The 18020-nt window shown below is 41.7% G+C and overlaps 2 protein-coding genes across 7 annotated transcripts in view; both read left to right on the forward strand.

Annotated features, from left to right (window-relative positions):
• FAM135A (family with sequence similarity 135 member A) overlaps window positions 1–4740 on the forward strand; it is a 154208-nt gene extending 149468 nt beyond the window's left edge. For all 6 annotated transcript variants that reach the window (XM_061427131.1, XM_061427136.1, XM_061427132.1 and 3 more), the window contains one exon: window positions 2737–4740. In XM_061427131.1, coding sequence (XP_061283115.1) covers window positions 2737–2942 — 206 coding nt within the window. In that variant the 3' untranslated portion in view covers window positions 2943–4740. The remainder of the gene's footprint in view (window positions 1–2736) is intronic.
• An 8223-nt stretch (window positions 4741–12963) lies between these two features.
• SDHAF4 (succinate dehydrogenase complex assembly factor 4) overlaps window positions 12964–18020 on the forward strand; it is a 43294-nt gene continuing 38237 nt past the window's right edge. Inside the window, exons 1-2 of the mRNA XM_061428709.1 lie at window positions 12964–13145; window positions 13275–13486. Coding sequence (XP_061284693.1) covers window positions 12964–13145; window positions 13275–13486 — 394 coding nt within the window. The remainder of the gene's footprint in view (window positions 13146–13274; window positions 13487–18020) is intronic.

Genomic DNA, 18020 nt, shown 5'->3' on the forward strand with positions numbered 1-18020 from the left:
AAGAAAGCCTTCTTTAGCGATCAATGCAAAGAAATAGAGGAAAACAACAGAATGGTAAAGACTAGAGATCTCTTCAAGAAAATTAGAGATACCAAGGGAACATTTCATGCAAAGATGGGCTCGATAAAGGACAGAAATGGTATGGACCTAACAGAAGCAGAAGATATTAAGAAGAGATGGCAAGAATACACAGAAGAACTGTACAAAAAAGATCTTCACGACCCAGATAATCACGATGGTGTGATCACTCACCTAGAGCCAGACATCCTGGAATGTGAAGTCAAGTGGGCCTTAGAAAGCATCACTACGAACAAAGTTAGTGGAGGTGATGGAATTCCAGTTGAGCTATTCCAAATCCTGAAAGATGATGCTGTGAAAGTGCTGCATTCAATATGCCAGCAAATTTGGAAAACTCAGCAGTGGCCACAGGACTGGAAAAGGTCAGTTTTCATTCCAATCCTAAAGAAAGGCAATGCCAAAGAATGCTCAAACTACCGCACAATTGCACTCATCTCACACGCTAGTAAAGTAATTCTCAAAATTCTCCAAGCCAGGCTTCAGCAATATGTGAACCGTGGACTTCCTGATGTTCAAGCTGGTTTTAGAAAAGGCAGAGGAACCAGAGATCAAATTGCCAACATCCACTGGATCATGGAAAAAGCAAGACAGTTCCAGAAAGCATCTATTTCTGCTTTATTGACTATGCCAAAGCCTTTGACTGTGTAGATCACAATAAACTGTGGAAAATTCTGAAAGAGATGGGAATACCAGACCACCTGACCTGCCTCTTGAGAAATCTGTATGCAGGTCAGGACGCAACAGTTAGAAGTGGACATGGAACAACAGACTGGTTCCAAATAGGAAAAGGAGTACGTCAAGGCTGTATATTGTCACCCTGATTATTTAACTTGTATGCAGAGTACATCATGAGAAACGCTGGACTGGAAGAAGCACAAGTTGGAATCAAGATTGCCAGGAGAAATATCAATAACGTCAGATATGCAGATGATACCACCCTTATGGCAGAAAGTGAAGAGGAATTAAAAAGCCTCTTGATGAAAGTGAAAGAAAAGAGTGAAAAAGTTGGCTTAAAATCAACATTCAGAAAATGAAGATCATGACATCCGGTCCCATCACTTCATGGGAAATAGATGGGGAAAACAGTGGAAACAGTGTCAGACTTCATTTTTGGGGGCTCCAAAATCACTGCAGATGGTGACTGCAGCCATGAAATTAAAAGACGCTTACTCCTTGGAAGGAAAGTTATGACCAGCCTAGATAGTATATTCAAAAGCAGAGACATTACTTTGCCAACAAAGGTTTGTCTAGTCAAGGCTATGGTTTTCCTGTGGTCATGTATGGATGTGAGAGTTGGACTGTGAAGAAGGCTGAGCGCCGAATTGATGCTTTTGAACTGTGGTGTTGGAGAAGACCCTTGAGAGTCCCATGGACTGCAAGGAGATCCAACCAGTCCATTCTGAAGGAGATCAGCCCTGGGATTTCTTTGGAAGGAATGAGGCTAAAGCTGAAACTCCAGTACTGTGGCCGCCTCATGCGAAGAGTTGACTCATTGGAAAAGACTCTGATGCTGGGAGGGATTGGGGCCAGGAGGAGAAGGGGACGACAGAGGATGAGATGGCTGGATGGCATCACTGACTCGATGGACGTGAGTCTGAGTGAACTCCGGGAGTTGGTAATGGACAGGGAGGCCTGGCGTGCTGCGATTCATGGGGTCGCAAAGAGTTGGACACGACTGAGCGACTGATTGATCTGATCTGATCTGATACCTGAAACTAATATACTGTAAATCAACTATACTTCAATTTAAAGAAAATTTTTAAAACCTTTTTTGTAAATCTGTATGATATTAATCCCTCTTTTAAACACTTCTCTCTCCTTTCTCTAATTATACTTCTGTATACTATTCCCTTCTCAGCATTCCTCCAGACTACATCCTTCCTCTTCTCTGAAATTTAATACCTTCGTCCCTAAAATTCATGTTTGATGGATATATGTTAGCACTCATCTGTTAATAATGAAGTAATATATGAGCATTAAAAGTGGTCTTGCCCCTTTTAAGGCAGTTTGTGCTTTTATGTGTATATGTATGTAAACTTTATCATTTATGCTTTGCATGCTCTCAGTAAATCCATTGTAAGAATTATCCAGAAAGAGGGAGAGGAACACAACTTTGGAATTAAAAGCAAACCAAACATTAAATAAACCTGCAGGCCAAAAAATAAAAAGAATTCTGTTTGATCTTTGAGCCAACTCACATTATTCTTCTGATTATGGAAGGTTACTATTCTTTCTCAAAATAATTTGGAAATATGTGGAATAATGTTAACTGCCTTTAAAAGTGTTTGCTCTAGACTCAGGTTTTAAATTTAGCCTTGTCAGGATGTCTCATCATGGCTCCTCTACAGTCGTTAAGAGACTTCATGTTGAAGAAAATTATTTGCTGTATTATATTCATTATTTTTATTTAATACCAAGTTGACAAAAACAGTGTATAATAAATTTGTTATTTTAGTTGGCTAGATAATGCGATCATTTATATTTTCTCTACAGTAGTGTCAAAAATTATATTCAAGCAAAAAAATCCTTTTAAAAGACATTTTTCTGCTTTAAATGGAAATAATGTAACTAAATTTTTTAAATTATATAAAAGTTGGAGAAGAACTTTTTTCAGTTCTTTTTGTGAACTGATTTTCCTTTTTTATATTTGTCCCATAGGACAGATCTATTCAGAAATGATCCACAACTTACTTCGCCCGGTTCTGCAAAGCAAGCACTGTAACTTGGTTCGATATAATGTCATCAATGCGTTGCCCAATACAGCTGATTCACTCATTGGCAGAGCTGCACATATAGCTGTTCTGGATTCAGAAATATTTTTAGAGAAATTCTTTCTGGTTGCTGCCCTCAAATATTTCCAATAGAATTAAAAACATTGGTAGAGACTTGACAATTACCTCATTCAACAATGATTTAGATAATCTATTATAATAAACTATAGATGCTGATAAGTTCTAAGAAATATTTATACCTTTTTATATGGAAGATAATTTATATCATCCATGTTTAGAGCTTTTTAAACATCAACTTTACTTTCTAGGTAATGTGCCTGTGCAATATTTTTTAATTTCATCTTTTTACTTTTCTATTACTTTTTCATATATTTTGCTACATAAGTATTTCAGTGAAACTTTAAGCCCATATGTATGTATGATTGTTTTATTATTGGCTTTCCACATTCTTTACATCAGACACATCATATTAAAGGCCATTATTGCTAGAATCACTCCCAAATCACTGCAGATGGTGACTGCAGCCATGTAAAAGACGCTTGCACCTTGGAAGAAAAGCTATGACCAATCTAGATAGCGTATTAAAAAGCAGAGACATTATTTTGGTGACAAAGGTCCATCTAGTCAAAACTACGGTTTTTCCAGTAGTCAGGTATAGATGTGAGAGTTGGACAATAAAGAAAACTCAGCACCGAAGAATTGATGCTTTTGAACTGTGGTGTTGGAGAAGACTCTTGAGAGTCCCTTGGACTGCAAGGAGATCCAGTCAGTCCATCCTAAAGGAGATCATTCCTGGGTGTTCGTTGGAAGGACTGATGCTAAAGCTGATACCTCCAATATTTTTGCCACCTCATGCGAAGAGCTGACTCCTTGGAAAAGACCCTGATGCTAGGAAAAATTGAAGGGAGGCGGAGAAGGGGACGACAGAAGATGAGATGGTTGGATGGCATCACTGACTCGACGTGCTAGACAGGGAAGCTCTGGGAGTTCGTGATAGACAGGGAAGACTGGTGTGCCATAGTGCATCGGGTCACAGAGTCAGACACAACTGAGTGATTGAACTGAACTGAATTGCTAGAATAGCATGGGATTTTAAATTTTCTAGTATGGGGGTATTATTTAGTTAGTCATAAATTTTACTTTTAACATTTTAGTATGTTTAACTGGAAATAAAATTATGGCTGCTAAAATATATTTTTTGAAATCAACTATTTTGCCCTCTCAAACCGGGTAGTTCATATATGACAATGTTATAAAAGTTTTCTATAAAAAGTTATTATTACTGTTGCTAGTAAACATCTGCCATGCCTATTAAAATATATTTTCTACAGGTGATTTCAACATTATTTCTCATATTGACTTTTATTACTGGAACTTTTCATGTTCATGTTAGCAGCATCTAGAGATTTTTTGAATGTTTGAATGCCCTCTGCCTTGGTTTGGTTGGAATTTTGCTAAATTTGGTAATGTTGCTTGAACTTTCTGAGTACATTTCTTTAACTTTTTCATGGACTTCCTTGTATGTACATAATAATTAAATGTTGAAATTTATGAAATACTTTTATGAATTTAGATAATTTTTAAATATTGCTAAAATTTGTTGAACTAAAGAGTAATGTAAATACAATAATTCATGGAACAAAATAATTAACTTTACATGTTTGGTGACACAGATGCAAATGTTTTGATATATGGAGATGTTAAGTCTCTTGACTTTACTCAAGGTGCTGAATAGCATTAAATTCACTATTTTCCTTTCCTGTTTTACTTGTGAAAATAACAATGCACTAAGGATAATAGAAGGTCTATTTGCATTTACCAGTTGTGATAGAAGGCTTTTGTAAATATGTATTGTAAATTTGATGCATGTTTATTTTTAGCATTGTGTTATTGCCTCTGCTGCTAATAAATGAACAAATGACTATCTGGAGGACAGCTAAAACACTCGCTTATTTTCAGAATACTAGAGGTGTATTTTTATTTATAATTGGATAGACTATATTAATTAACTTTATAGGACAGTGTGATTGTGTAACTTATACCTTTGTGAACTATTTTTATAATTTATATCATTTGCATATGTTAAAACATATTTCATTATGCTCCATAATTGTTTTTTTAAAAACAGATGAAAATTTTTGAATTGAGTAAGCAATAATATACCAAGTGCATTATAACTGGAAAATGTAAATGCATTATTCACCCTGTATTTTTGCTACACACATTTTTTCATCTTCACATTCCTTGGTCCTGAGTTTAAAATACCATACTTTTTTCTTGTATTTCTTTTCATTTCTTATTTTTAACTAAAAGAAGTTTCACTTATGAGTTTGAATAATCTTCTGGGTTTATCAAAGTATTCATGCTTATTCATAATCATACTATTGTTTTTAAGGGAAAATTGCTCTTTATGATCATGGTTGGTTGATTGGATGTTTGTTGTTTTAATACAGTTTTAAAAACATATCAGTGATCATGGTTTCCAGTCCAATAGATTTAACTTCTGATTTACTAGAGAAACTGTTATACACTATTCACCTTCAAATTCAGAGTGCAGGGGTGGGGCAATGATCATCCGAAACAGTGTAGTTGACTCTTAGAGAACGAATCTCATTAAACTGTATATCAGTTAGAATTCTGGGTTGTAAACAACAAAAACCATTGTGATTAACTTCAGCAGAAAAAGAATTTATTGAAAAATATAGGTAGTTCACAAAATTGACAGAAAGACTGGAAAACCACTCTTAGATAACAGGTAGAAACCAAGGAAGTGAGGTGACCAAAATTATATCCAAGTTCCCACTCCAGAGGAGCTAGAGGTTTGTGTATATTTCTGCTGGCAGGGATTCCTCTAAAAACTGGATTACATCTGCTGCTTTGCATCACTCATTCCAGTTTCAGTCTCATGAACGTGTGATTGACATGCTGTCCTGTGCCAGCACTCAAGCTGCCAGGCACCCACCCAGGTGAGTATATCAGGCTTTCTCAGCCTCTGCAGCAGAAGAAGATGGGACCATTTCTTCTGCCAGAATTCAGAAATGGGTGTGATGACTGAGCCCAAATAGAAAAACACAGCACGTCCACTACAGTCCACTTCTTTGCCTTTCCAGCATCACAAATATTGTACTCACACATTTTTACAAATGGTTCCTCCTAACCTAATACTGTTAACACCCTGTCCAGTTTCAGGTCCAGGATCTTGGTGTTCTGTCCATTTCTCCACTGGTTCTGTAATGATCTTGCCTCAGTAATGTGCAGCCACAGAGAAAAATATGACTTCATCACCCACCCCACAATGCACAATGAGAGAAAAGAAGTTATTAACAGTATAAGCACATGCATGAGCCAGTGAGGAAAAAAATAACAACTAGAGCAGTGCTTTGCAAGTTCCCTTGGTGAATTCCATAGGGGCTCCACAACAGACCAGCTGAAGTGTAATCTTCTCCAGGGCAGGATTTGAGGAGCAGCGTGTTTTATGTCCCAAAGCTCTCCAATTTCAAAGCAAAAACATGGTAAATACAGCCCTCAGTTCTGCCACTGGTCATGAGGCTAGATGGTTATGAGCTGTCACCACTGCCTCTTATTCCCTGTTTGCTTTCTGTTCAGCCAGCACCTCAGCTGATAAGATTTCTTTACCCAAAGATCTGAGACTTAGGTGATCTTGCCTCTACATGCTTGCAATAGTCTACTTAATGTTTACAGTTCAACATGATATTGTGAACAGGTACTCCAGGAGATGAGGTCCTCCAAGTTCTAGACAGTCCCTACTCCCCTTTCTCCTGTGGTCATAGGGCCCATCACTACAGCTAGCACCTTAACCACTTCTTCTAACCCCTTACCCAGTTGATCAGTCACTAAGTCATGTCAGACTTTGTGTCCCCATGGACTGCAGCATGCCAGGCTTCCCTGTCCACTATCTCCCAGGAGTTTGCTCAAACTCATTTCCGTTGAGTCAGTGATGCCATCCAACCATCTCATCCTCTGTCGTCCCCTTCTCTTCCTGCCTTCAATCTTCCCCCAACATCAGGGTCTTTTCCAGTGAGTCAGCTCTTTGCATCAGATGGCCGAAATACTGGAGCTTCAACTTCAGCATCAGTCCTTCCAATGAATATTCAGGGTTTCCTTTACGATTGACTGGTTTGATCTCCTTGCAGTCCAAGGAACTCTCAAGAATCTTCTCCAGCATCATCATTTGAAAGCATCAATTTTTCAGCACTCAGCATTCTTTATGATCCAATTCTCACATCTGTACATGACTACTGGAAAACCATAGCTTTGACTATATGGACCTTTGTGGGCAAAGGGATGTCTCTGCTTTTTAATATGCTGTCTAGGTTTGTCATGGAGAAGGCAATGGCACCCCACTCCAGTACTCTTGCCTGGAAAATCCCATGGATGGAGGAGCCTGGAAGGCTGCAGTCCATGGGGTCGCTGAAGTTGGACACGACTGAGCAACTTCACTTTCACTTTTCACTTTCATGCACTGGGGAAGGAAATGGCAACCCACTCCAGTGTTCTTGCCTGGAGAATCCCAGGGACGGGGAGCCTGGTGGGCTGCCGTCTATGGGGTCGCATAGAGTCGGACACGACTGAAGCGACTTAGCAGCAGCAGCAGCAGGTTTGTCATGGCTTTCCTTCCAACAAGCAAGTGTCTTTTAATTTCATGGCTGCAGTCACCATCTGCAGTGATTTTGGAGCCAAGAAAATAAAATCTGCCACTGTTTCCATTTTTACCCCATTTATTTGCCATGATGAGCTAAGAATGACCAGTTGGCAATCCCAACTTCCAACTCAGAGAAAACACTGTATCCCCTTATACTCCACACCGGGCACAAAAACTGGCATACCAGCAGAACCTAGAATCATGGAGATGGATGATGAGCAGTGAGGGTCTGAGACTGTCTTACTTGCCGTCTTGCTGGCTGCAGTTCCATGGATGTTTGAGGGCAGGAGACTCCTGGGTCAGAGACAAGAAACTTGATTACAGCAAAGTCGTGGCCAAAGTGTCCGCACATTCACAGCAGTTCCTAGAACCTCAGTTCCCACAGCGATGTGGAGGGCCAGGTGGCACGTGTACACCCAGTGCAGGTCCAGGACCAAGCATGTTGGGTTGCATTAAGGGAGAAGAATCCAGGGCTGAGACCCAAGCCATTTAAAAAACAAAAAACTTTTTATTGGAGTTGACACACAATGTTGTATTAGTTTTATGTGTATAGCAAAGTGAATCAGTTATATACTCAATTTTATTTTTTTTAGATTCTATTCCCATATAGGCCATTATAGGGTATTGAGTAGACTTCACTGTGCCTTATATTTTTCTCATATTTGAGTAATATTCCATTGTATACACACCATTTCTCCTTTATCCATTCTTCTGTTGCTGGGCATTTAGGTTGCTTCCACATCCTATCTACTGTAAATAGTGCTGTAGTGAACACTGGGGGTGCACCTGTCATTTCCAATTACGGTTTTCTCTGGATATATGTCCAGGAGTGGGATTGCTTGGGTCACATGGTAATTCTGTTGTTTTTTAAGGAACCTCCACACTGTTCTTCATAGTGGATGTACCAATTTATATTCCCACTATCAGTGTAGGATTGTTGCCTTTTCTCCACATCCTCGCCAGTATTTATTGTCAATTTTTTGATGATGGCCATTCTGATCAGTGTGAGGTGATATCTCATTGTAGTTTTGATTTTCATCTATGATTTTTCTGGAAACACAGAAGACCCTGAATAGCCAAACCAATCTTGAGAAAGAAAAATGGGAGCTGGAGGAATCAGACTCCCTGACTTCAGATAGTCTGAAGCTGTAGCTACAAAGCTACAGTAATCAACACAGTATGGTACTGACACAAAAACAAACCCATAGATCAATGAAATAGATGTGGAAGTCCAAAGATAAACCCATGTACTCTGGTACCTTATCTATTACAAAGGAGGCAAGAATATGCAATGAAAAAAAGGCAGTCTCTTCAATTAGTGGTGCTAGGAAAACTGGACAGTTATATATAAAATAATGAAATTAGAACCACACCATGCACAAAAGCAAATTTAAATGGATTAAAAGCCTGGATGTAAAGCCAGACAATACAAAACTCTTAGAAAAAAACACAGGCAGAACACTCTGACATAAATCGCAGGAGGAGCTTTTTTGACCCACCTCCTCAAGTAATGAAAATAAAAATTTAAAAATGGGATCTACTTAAAAACTTTTGCACAGCAGAGGAAACCATAAAAATACAACCCTCAGATTGAAGAAAATATTTGCAAATCAACTGACAAGAGATTAATATCCAAAAATACAAACACCTCCCTCATGCAGCTCAATATCAAAAAACCAAAAAAGCCCCACAAATAACCCAACCAAAACATAGGCACAAAATCTAGACACTTCTCCAAAGAAGACACATAGATGGACCAAAACAGCACATGAAAAGATGTTCAACATCACTAATTATTAGAGAAAAGCAACCCAGGGCTATTTTTTACCTAGCAGCACACAATCCAGTTCTTTGCCCCAGGAGAGCAGCAGTTAAATGGTAGTAATGCTGTGGTTGCCTTGATCTACTTAGATGCCCATGTGACCATCTACAGAAACTGCCCTGCCAGGCAATGAAGCTGCAGTTGGCACGCTCAGCAATAATACGAAGGAATGCTTGACCCATGGAAGTCTGTGTCTTCCCACAGTTGTCAGATGTCACAGCAAGGTAACAGTCCCTCTGCTACTCTTTGGACACTGTTACTCTGTCAGCATGAGAGCTGTCACTGAACACTGTTAATTCATTTGAAGCATATGCCAGATCCTTTAGGACATGATCCGAAAGTATTTTTCTCACATGGGGCTGTCCTACAAGACCAGTTGCTTCTGGGTTGATGGGATATGTGATGAAGCCGATTTATCCCACAGGCCTCTGTACCCACAGTCATCAGTGAGTTCTTTGGTGAGAAGCAATGTTGTAAGGGAGGCTACATAAAGTGTATGGAATGTAAGGTATTCAGTAAGTCCACAGGTGAAGTGAAGTGCATAAAAGAAGCACAAGTCAGGCATAACAATCCAAACCCAGAATAATTGTTTATTCCTATACAGCAAATTGCTGCCTCCTCCATTATAGATGTAGGAGACCTGGGTTCAATCCCTGGGTTGGGAAGATTCCCTGGAGAAGGGAAAGGCTACCCACTCCAGTATTCTGGCCTGGAGAATTCCATGGACTGTATAGTCCATGGGGTTGCAAAGAGTCTGACACGACTGAGCAAATTTCACTTCACTCATAGTAGAGTCACTTGTAATCAGAGCCACCACTTACGCTGTTCCAGACTGTATCAGGATTGGGTTGGTCTCTGCAAGTAGTGGTGCTAGCCCATCAGAGTTGGCAAGGGTGAAACTATGTTAACACTACAGGCATGTCTCCATGCCACTGTGGCTGCCTTGTCAGGGACGCACTAAACAAGCACAGCTGTGGTGAGGGGCAGAGACTGACCGATGCCTACAGAGTTGTGGTAACCAGCCTCTAAAAAGCCCTTCAGCGATCCCCATCTACTGGCATTCTCCTCTGGTGTAATCCCCTTTCTCTGACATAGGCTGGGTTTGCTGGTTCACTGCTAATCAAGAATTCAGCAAAAGTGATAGGTTGTCACTTCTGAAGTGAGATTACAAAGGGACTGTGCCTTCCATCTCCAGCAGTCTCCACCGTTCTCCTGCTTGTTCATGGACACTCAGCTGCCATGTTGTAAGATGACTTCTGGAGAAGCCCATCTAGTGCAGAACTGAGAAAGGTCTTCAGTCCAAAAGCCACAAAGAACTAATACCTGCCAATAATCAGGTGGGTGAGCTCGGGAGCCGATCCTCCCCTAGTCAAGCCTCCATGTGAGACACGAACCAAGTTCACAGCTTGACTGCAATCTCATTTAATACCTAGAGCCAGAGGCACCCTGGATCCTGGATTTAGGAGGCACAAAAGGGGTGAGAGAATAGATGTTTACTGTTTTAAGCCACAAAATGTTGGTATGTTAGGCAGCAATAGATAACCTACAGTAATCTTGTTCTGTAGTCAAAGCTTTGGTTTTTCCAGCAGCCATGTATGGATGTGAGAGTTGGACCATAAAGAAAGCTCAGTGCTAAAGAATTGATGCTTTTGAACTGTGGTGTTGGAGAAGACTCTTGAGGGTCCCTTGGACTGCAGGGAGATCAAACCAGTCAACTCTAAAGGAGATCAGTGCTGAGTGTTCATTGGAAGGACTGATGCTGAAACTCCAGTACTTTTACTACCTGATGTGAAGAACCGACTCCTTGGAAAAGACTCTGATGCTGGGAAAGACAAGGTGGGAGAAGGGGAGGAAAGAAGATGAGATGGTGGGATGGCACCACAGACTGTATGGACCTCAGTTTGAGCAAGCTCCAGGATTGGTGATAGACATGGAAGCCTGGCAAAGAGTTGGACATGACTGAGCAACTGAACTGAATCTTGTTCTAATTAAACGCTCTGTTGCAACAGGACCCTTCTTTTGAGCATTCAGTGGGACCCAAATGTTATGCTTTGACATCATTTGGAGATGTATATCTTTATCTCAAGTTCTATCTCCTTCCAGGCAAAGATAATGCCCTTCCCTCTGGGAGGATTTATTTTTATTTGTTTTGTCTCTGCTGTTCCTCAAAGCACCTGTAAAATGCTCAAAATACCAAAGCAGTCATTTGCCAGCTGGTCAGTATATTGGGCAAAGCCCTCTGTAATCTAGCTTTGCGTTGTTTCCTTGATCAAGTGGTCACATGGAACTCATTATCAAGCTGTAAATATGAACTAAGGATGAAAAGGTGTGTGTGCAACCTACCAAGCTACTTGTTAATGAAAACTGCTGGGGTTTTGGCTTTGGGCCTTTCTGAAAATACCACTTCCTCCTGGTGAAAGGAGTCCTTATCTAGGAGAAACATATCTCCAGTTCAGAGAACTCAGATTCTGCAGCCACGTGACATTACTTGGTCAGACATTACTAGGGTCCAGTTCAGTTCAGTTCAGTCACTCAGTCGTGTCCAACTCTTTGCGACCCATGGACTGCAGCATGCCAGGCCTCCCTGTCCATCACCAACTCCCCGAGCTTACTCAAACTCATGTCCATTGAGTCGGTGATGCCATCCAACCATCTCACCCTCTGTCATCCCCCTTTCTTCCTGCCTTCAATCTTTCCCAGCATCAGGGTCTTTTCAAATGAGTCAGTTCCTCACATCAGGTGGCCAAAGTGTTGGAGTTTCAGCTTCGGCATCAGTCCTTCCAATGAATATTCAGGACTGATTTCCTTTAGGATGGACTGGTTGGATCGCCTTGCTGTCCAAAGGACTCTCAAGAACACCACAGTTCAAAAGCATCAATTCTCTGAAGCTTATCTTTGTTTATAGTCCAACTCTCACATCCATACATTGGAAAAAACATAGCCTTGACTAGACGGACCTTTGTTGGCAAAGTAATGGGCCCAAGAGCAAGCCAAAAACTTTGCTAAAAAAAAAAAAAAAAATCAAAGGGACTCCACTGTAATTCTGTTTAGACTTCCACAGGTCCCATGAAGCCTCCTGCCCTGCCATACATTCTGCGAACGTCACTGGAACTGCTGGACCAGGAACGCAGATGCACAGTTCTACCTCCCTGCGGGCACCCCACTCCAGTACTCTTGTCTGGAAAATCCCATGGACGGAGGGGCCTGGTGGGCTGCAGTCCATGGGGTCGCTAGGAGTCGGACACGACTGAGCGACTTCCCTTTCACTTTTCACTTTCATGCATTGGAGAAGGAAATGGCAACCCACTCCAGTGTTTTTGCCTGGAGAATCCCAGGGAAGGGGGAGCCTTGTGGGCTGCCGTCTATAGGGTCGAACAGAGTCGGACACGACTGAAGCGACTTAGCAGCAGCAGCAGCTGGACCAGATGAGAGCCTTCTGCTCGGTGCTGCACTCAAACTGCATCTTCCAGTCCACCCGGAAAGTGGGTGCGAGTTCACTGAACAAGCAGACATGTAAAAAAGAGAGAGAACTGAGGGGAAAGAAACCTATTGCACGAGCTAAAGAGTAGCACTTGCCCGATCTTTGTGGCCTGGACCAGCGAGCTCCCAAGAGACCTTCACCTTCAAGTTGAGGCGAAGCAAATGGATTAAGATGAACAAACGAAGGCATGCCTCCGTTTGAGGAGATCCACCTTCACCCACGATTTGAGGTTTTCATCAACATGGGGTTCAGGGTAGTTTGGGTTGTTCTTCAAGAGAAGGCTGAGCTGTTCCACTTTTTCTTGCAGACCGCCCAGTGCCGGAGCGCGGATTTCTGGGGTGGCATCGGGTCGGGCGCGCTTGGCCCCACGTTAGCTTTTGGAGAAGGGAATGGCAATGCACTCCAGTATTCTTGCCTGGAGAATTCCATGGACGGAGAAGCCTGGCAAGCTGCAGTTCACGGGGTTGCAACGAGTCGGTCACGACTGAATGACTGCAGAGAGGCCAGCTCCGCGCCGGAGAGAGCCCCGCCCCCTCAGGCCCCGCCCCCGTACCGCAGGCCCCGCCCCAGTCGCGGGCGGGCCGGGACGACGCGACCCGCGAACACCTCAGGGCAGGCAGTTGCGGACGCCGCGGGAGCGGACGCCATGGCTGCATTAGGACTCGCTTCGTTGCTGGGCCGCGTCCCGGCTACAGCGTGGAGAGCGGCAAGTAAGGCGCCCCGGCCTGGGGCCGAGGTCGCGGGCAGGGTCGCGAAGGCCCAAGCACCGAGAGAAACGCGTCCGGCCGGGCGGCGGTGTGCTGCCGTCTCTGGGGCCCTCGGGACCGCAGAGCCTCCCTGGCCATCGGACTCGTGCGCGGGCAGGTCCTTCCCGCCCGGGCTCAGATGGAACCCGAGCGGCACGGTCACAAGTCGCGCCCGGCCGCAGGCCTGCTTTCCGCCGGCCGCCGCTCTGGCCACCAAGGCGGAGCGGAAGTTCCGGGTCCTGGAGGGCGCGCTAGTGCGCGTGCACGGTGCGAAAAGTGGGCCCTGAGGCAGTGCACGCGTCTTGTACCTAGGGTATTTACATTGGAAAGGATTTATGGCAGTTTACAGTACAAAATACGGAAAAGCACTGAATTTTGGAAAAGTAGGCCAAGGCAAATAAGTATAATAAAAATTAGATGAAGCCAGGAGACTATTAAAGTATGCATGCTTTCAGTAAAAAAGACATTTTTTTTAAAGCCTTTTTTGTTGGAAATTTTTCTCGATATATGTTACAACCTTAACCCACAGAATATTCTAAGCATAGTTTTAATTTAGGACATCCTGGAGAAGTTGAAAGTTGAAAACAGTTCCAGCCGGCATCCTAAAGGGCCCAAAATGTTTGTTTTCATACATATATATATATAGTTTGTTTTCATTTATATATAGTTTGTTTTCATTTCTTTCATCATTTCTCCCCCAGACATACTGCTTTTTGTTTTGTATTTTTTTCAGACTAAACTTTTTACTCTGTATTGGTGTGTAGCGTATTAACAATGCTGTGGTAATGTCAGGTGAGCAGGAAAGGGACCCAGCCATACATGTACATGTATCCAGTCTCTCTCCAACCACCTGCTCCTGCCCCATCCAGGCTAGCACATAACATTAAATAGAGTTCGATGGGCTATACAATGGGTCTTTGGTTATCCATTTTGAATATAGTAATGTGTACATGACCCAGACATACCACTTGTTGATTGTAAAAATTGTAAATGGTCCGGAAATGAATAATATGGAAAGTAAAATCCCCCTTGCTATACAAACCTCAAAGTAATAACTGTATACAATTTTGCTCTGTGTTTATTCAACATCCCTTTTTCACTGAGGTTAAAAGCTTAACAATGAAATGTTTCATATCAAAAACTTATACAACATATATGAGTTAAGAAGCAAAGCCAACATTTATGAACCCATTCTCCAGTTTAAGAAATAGAATGTTTCCATTGCCAAGCTGTGTGCTGCTTCCTGATGCAGTTGTGTAACTTTATAGAAATGACTTCATGCCTTTTGTATTTGTTTTACCATTTTTTCAAACAACATTGTTCTGAAATCCATCCATATTGTTATGTGATGTTGTAATTAGTAAATGGTGAAAATGTATCATACCTTTAGGGGGTTTCCCAGGTGGCTCAGTGGTAAAGAATCCACCTGCCAAACAGGAGATGTGGGTTCCATCCTTGGGTGGGGGAAATCCCCAGGAGAAGGACATGGCAGCCCACTCTAGTATTCTTGCCTGGGAGATCCCATGGACAGAGGAGCCTGGCAGTCCCTGGGGTCACAAGAGAGTCGGACACAACTTAGCAATTAAACACACACACATCATACTTTTTTCCTTTCCCCCTCTCAGTGGACATTGTGTAATTCGGGAAGCACCAGATTTGGCTGCCACACATCTGTGGGTGCGCTTGCACAAGAGGTTGAATTCCTGGAATGTATGGTAAAGACCTGTTCAGTTTTACAATGTGATGCCAAATCGTAAAGGCATTTTTCATTCCTACTGGCAATTAATACTTCTGCCAGCAGTATATCAGAGTTTCTATTGCTCCAAATACTTGCCAACATCTGATAGCATCAGAAAATTTAATTTTTGTCTGTGTGTAGGGTGTTGAAATAGTATTTCATTATGATTTTGCATTTCTCTGGTTAGAGAAATGAAACATCTTTTCAAAAGCTTTTTTTTATTTTTCTGGTGAAATATATCTTCATTTTATTGGGATTGTTTGTCTTTCTTATCTATATTCTTTACATATATTTGACCTCTATGCCTTTTTTAAGTTGCATAAGTGTGGCAAATAGCTCTGTTTGAGGATGGCAGGAATGACAAGTGCTTACTGAACTGAGAAGGCATCTTGAGACTGAAAAAGCGAGGCAGGGAGGTTCATATAATCAGTGGGTCAGTTTATCATAGGGTGACTTATAGGCTGGGATCAGGCAGACAGCCATCAGGAACCATTAGCAGCTGTACTTCACACTGCCAAGGGGCCAGTGGGACAGTTTTATAGTTAACCTAGGGTGTGAAGGTATGTGGGCTTCCCTGGTAGCTCAGCTGGTAAAGAACCCACTTGCAATGCAGGGGACCCTGGTTCAATTCATGGGTTGGGAAATTTCCCTGGAAAAGGGATAGGCTACCCACTTGAGTAGTAACCCACTTGGGCCTCCCTGGTGGCTCAGATAGTAAAAACTCTGCCCACAATGTGGGAGACCTGGGTTTGATTTCTGGGTTGGGAAGATCTGAAGAAGGGGATGGCTACCCACTCCAGTAGTCTTGCCTGGAGAATCCCTATGGACAGAGGAGCCATGGGGTCAGAAAGAGGACACGACTGAGCAATTAAGCACAGCACAGCAGCATATGAAGGTAGAAGGTATGTGTGTAAAAGCAGGAAATGCATCTTCCTAAGTCAAGATTTATGAATGGCTAATTGGTGGTGTGGTGGCTGGGAATATGTCAGCTAAGGTTTTCATCCTTGTTTAAGGGGACTGACAGTTTAGAGGTTACCTGATCCTAATGATTATTTAACAGTATCTATTAACTGCTGAGCCCTTGACAACAGAGAGCAATTTACCCCATACAGTCCTGGGTAGGGTCGGCGGAAAGACTGGAGGAACTATGTAGCCCAAGATGATGTCACTTAAGATATCAGCTGTATAAGCTAGGTTGTGAGCTGTTTTTGTCACTCTTATGGTGTCTTTCTAAAAAAATTATCTTCAGAGCTTCCCTAGTGCTCAGTGGTGAAGAATTAGCCTGCCAGTGCAGGAGACACAGGTTCGATCCCTGGTCCAGGAAGATCCCAAATGCTATAGAGCAGCTAAGCCTGTGCACCACAGCTTTTGAGCCTGTGCCCAAGGGCCAGTGAACTCAACCACTGAGCCCATGTGCCACAATTGTTGAAGCCCATGCACCCTGTGCTCACCAACAGGAGAAGGCTCTGCAGTGATACGCCTCTGCACCACAACTAAAGAGTAGCCCCTACTTGCTGCAACTAGACAAAAGCCCAAATAGCAAGAAGACCCAGCGCAGCCAAAAATAAAATTTAAAATAAAATTACTTCAGCAGAAGATAGAATAAAATTATGAATCCGATTGTACAATTACAGAGCTTCAAAGGAAAGGTATCTTTTGGTAAACAAATTTATAATGCTATCTTCTTGTCTTGATACTTTTGTTTATTATCAGTGCTTTGTAGTCTTCTGAAAGAAAGCCTTCCCAACCCTAAGGTCATAAAGATATTCTCTCTCCTATATTTTCTCCTTAAAGGTCTATAGTTTAGCTTTTTTGTATTGAACTCTCTATTCCAGGAATTTATTTTCATGCATGGCGTGAAGCAGGAAACTGATTTCACTTTTTTCTCCTGTCAGTAACCTGTTGTCCCGTGTCTGTTATGTTGGACTTCCCCCCACCCCCCGATGAAATGCAGCTGTCTTACATATGCATGGACACCTGGGTTTATTTCTTGGCTCTCTTTTCCGTGTCATTGATCTGTTTGTTCCTGTGATGTAATACCTATCTTAATATCCATACTTTTGTAACAACTCTTAATATTTAGTAGGGTAAGTCCTTTCATGTTGTTTTTCAGAAGTGTCTTGGCTATTCTTGGATATCTGCTTCCATATAAAATTCTTTTTAAAAAGTTTCTGCTGGAATTTGGTTACAACTGCTCAGTATTTTCTAAGATTATTATTTTCTAATTGCTGCTTACGTATGGAAACGCAGTTGACTTTACTGATTTTGTATCTGGTAACCTGGGTAAATTACTTTATTAATTTCAATAATTTATTTGCAGATTTTGGTGGGGTGGTGCTGGGTAGACACAAATATTGCCTGCAAATAATGAAAATCTATTTCTCCCTTTCCAATCTTTATATCTTTTTATTTTCTCTTGTTTTTCTGTTCTTGGTTAGGTTTTTCAGTACATACACTGTTGACTAGAAGTGGTGATAGGCATACTTATCTTGTTCATAATTATAAAGGGAATATGTTCATATTTTAACATGCAACATTAGCTGTAGATGTGCCCTTTATTAGGTTAATGAAGTTTCTTGCCAGTTTCTAGAAGGATTGGGGTTTTGTTTATTTGTTTATGTAGTTATCTGTTTTTTTAAGACAAAAGAAATCTTGAAAAATTCACTTTTCTTCATCTTGTTTTTAACTCATTTTTCTTGTTTAATACAGTGGGTTGGTGAATTACAGATTTTTCTGTGCTAATTAACTCGGATTCCTAGA

Source organism: Bos javanicus, chromosome 9, assembly GCF_032452875.1.
Source record: "Bos javanicus breed banteng chromosome 9, ARS-OSU_banteng_1.0, whole genome shotgun sequence".
Lineage (NCBI taxonomy): Eukaryota > Metazoa > Chordata > Mammalia > Artiodactyla > Bovidae > Bos > Bos javanicus.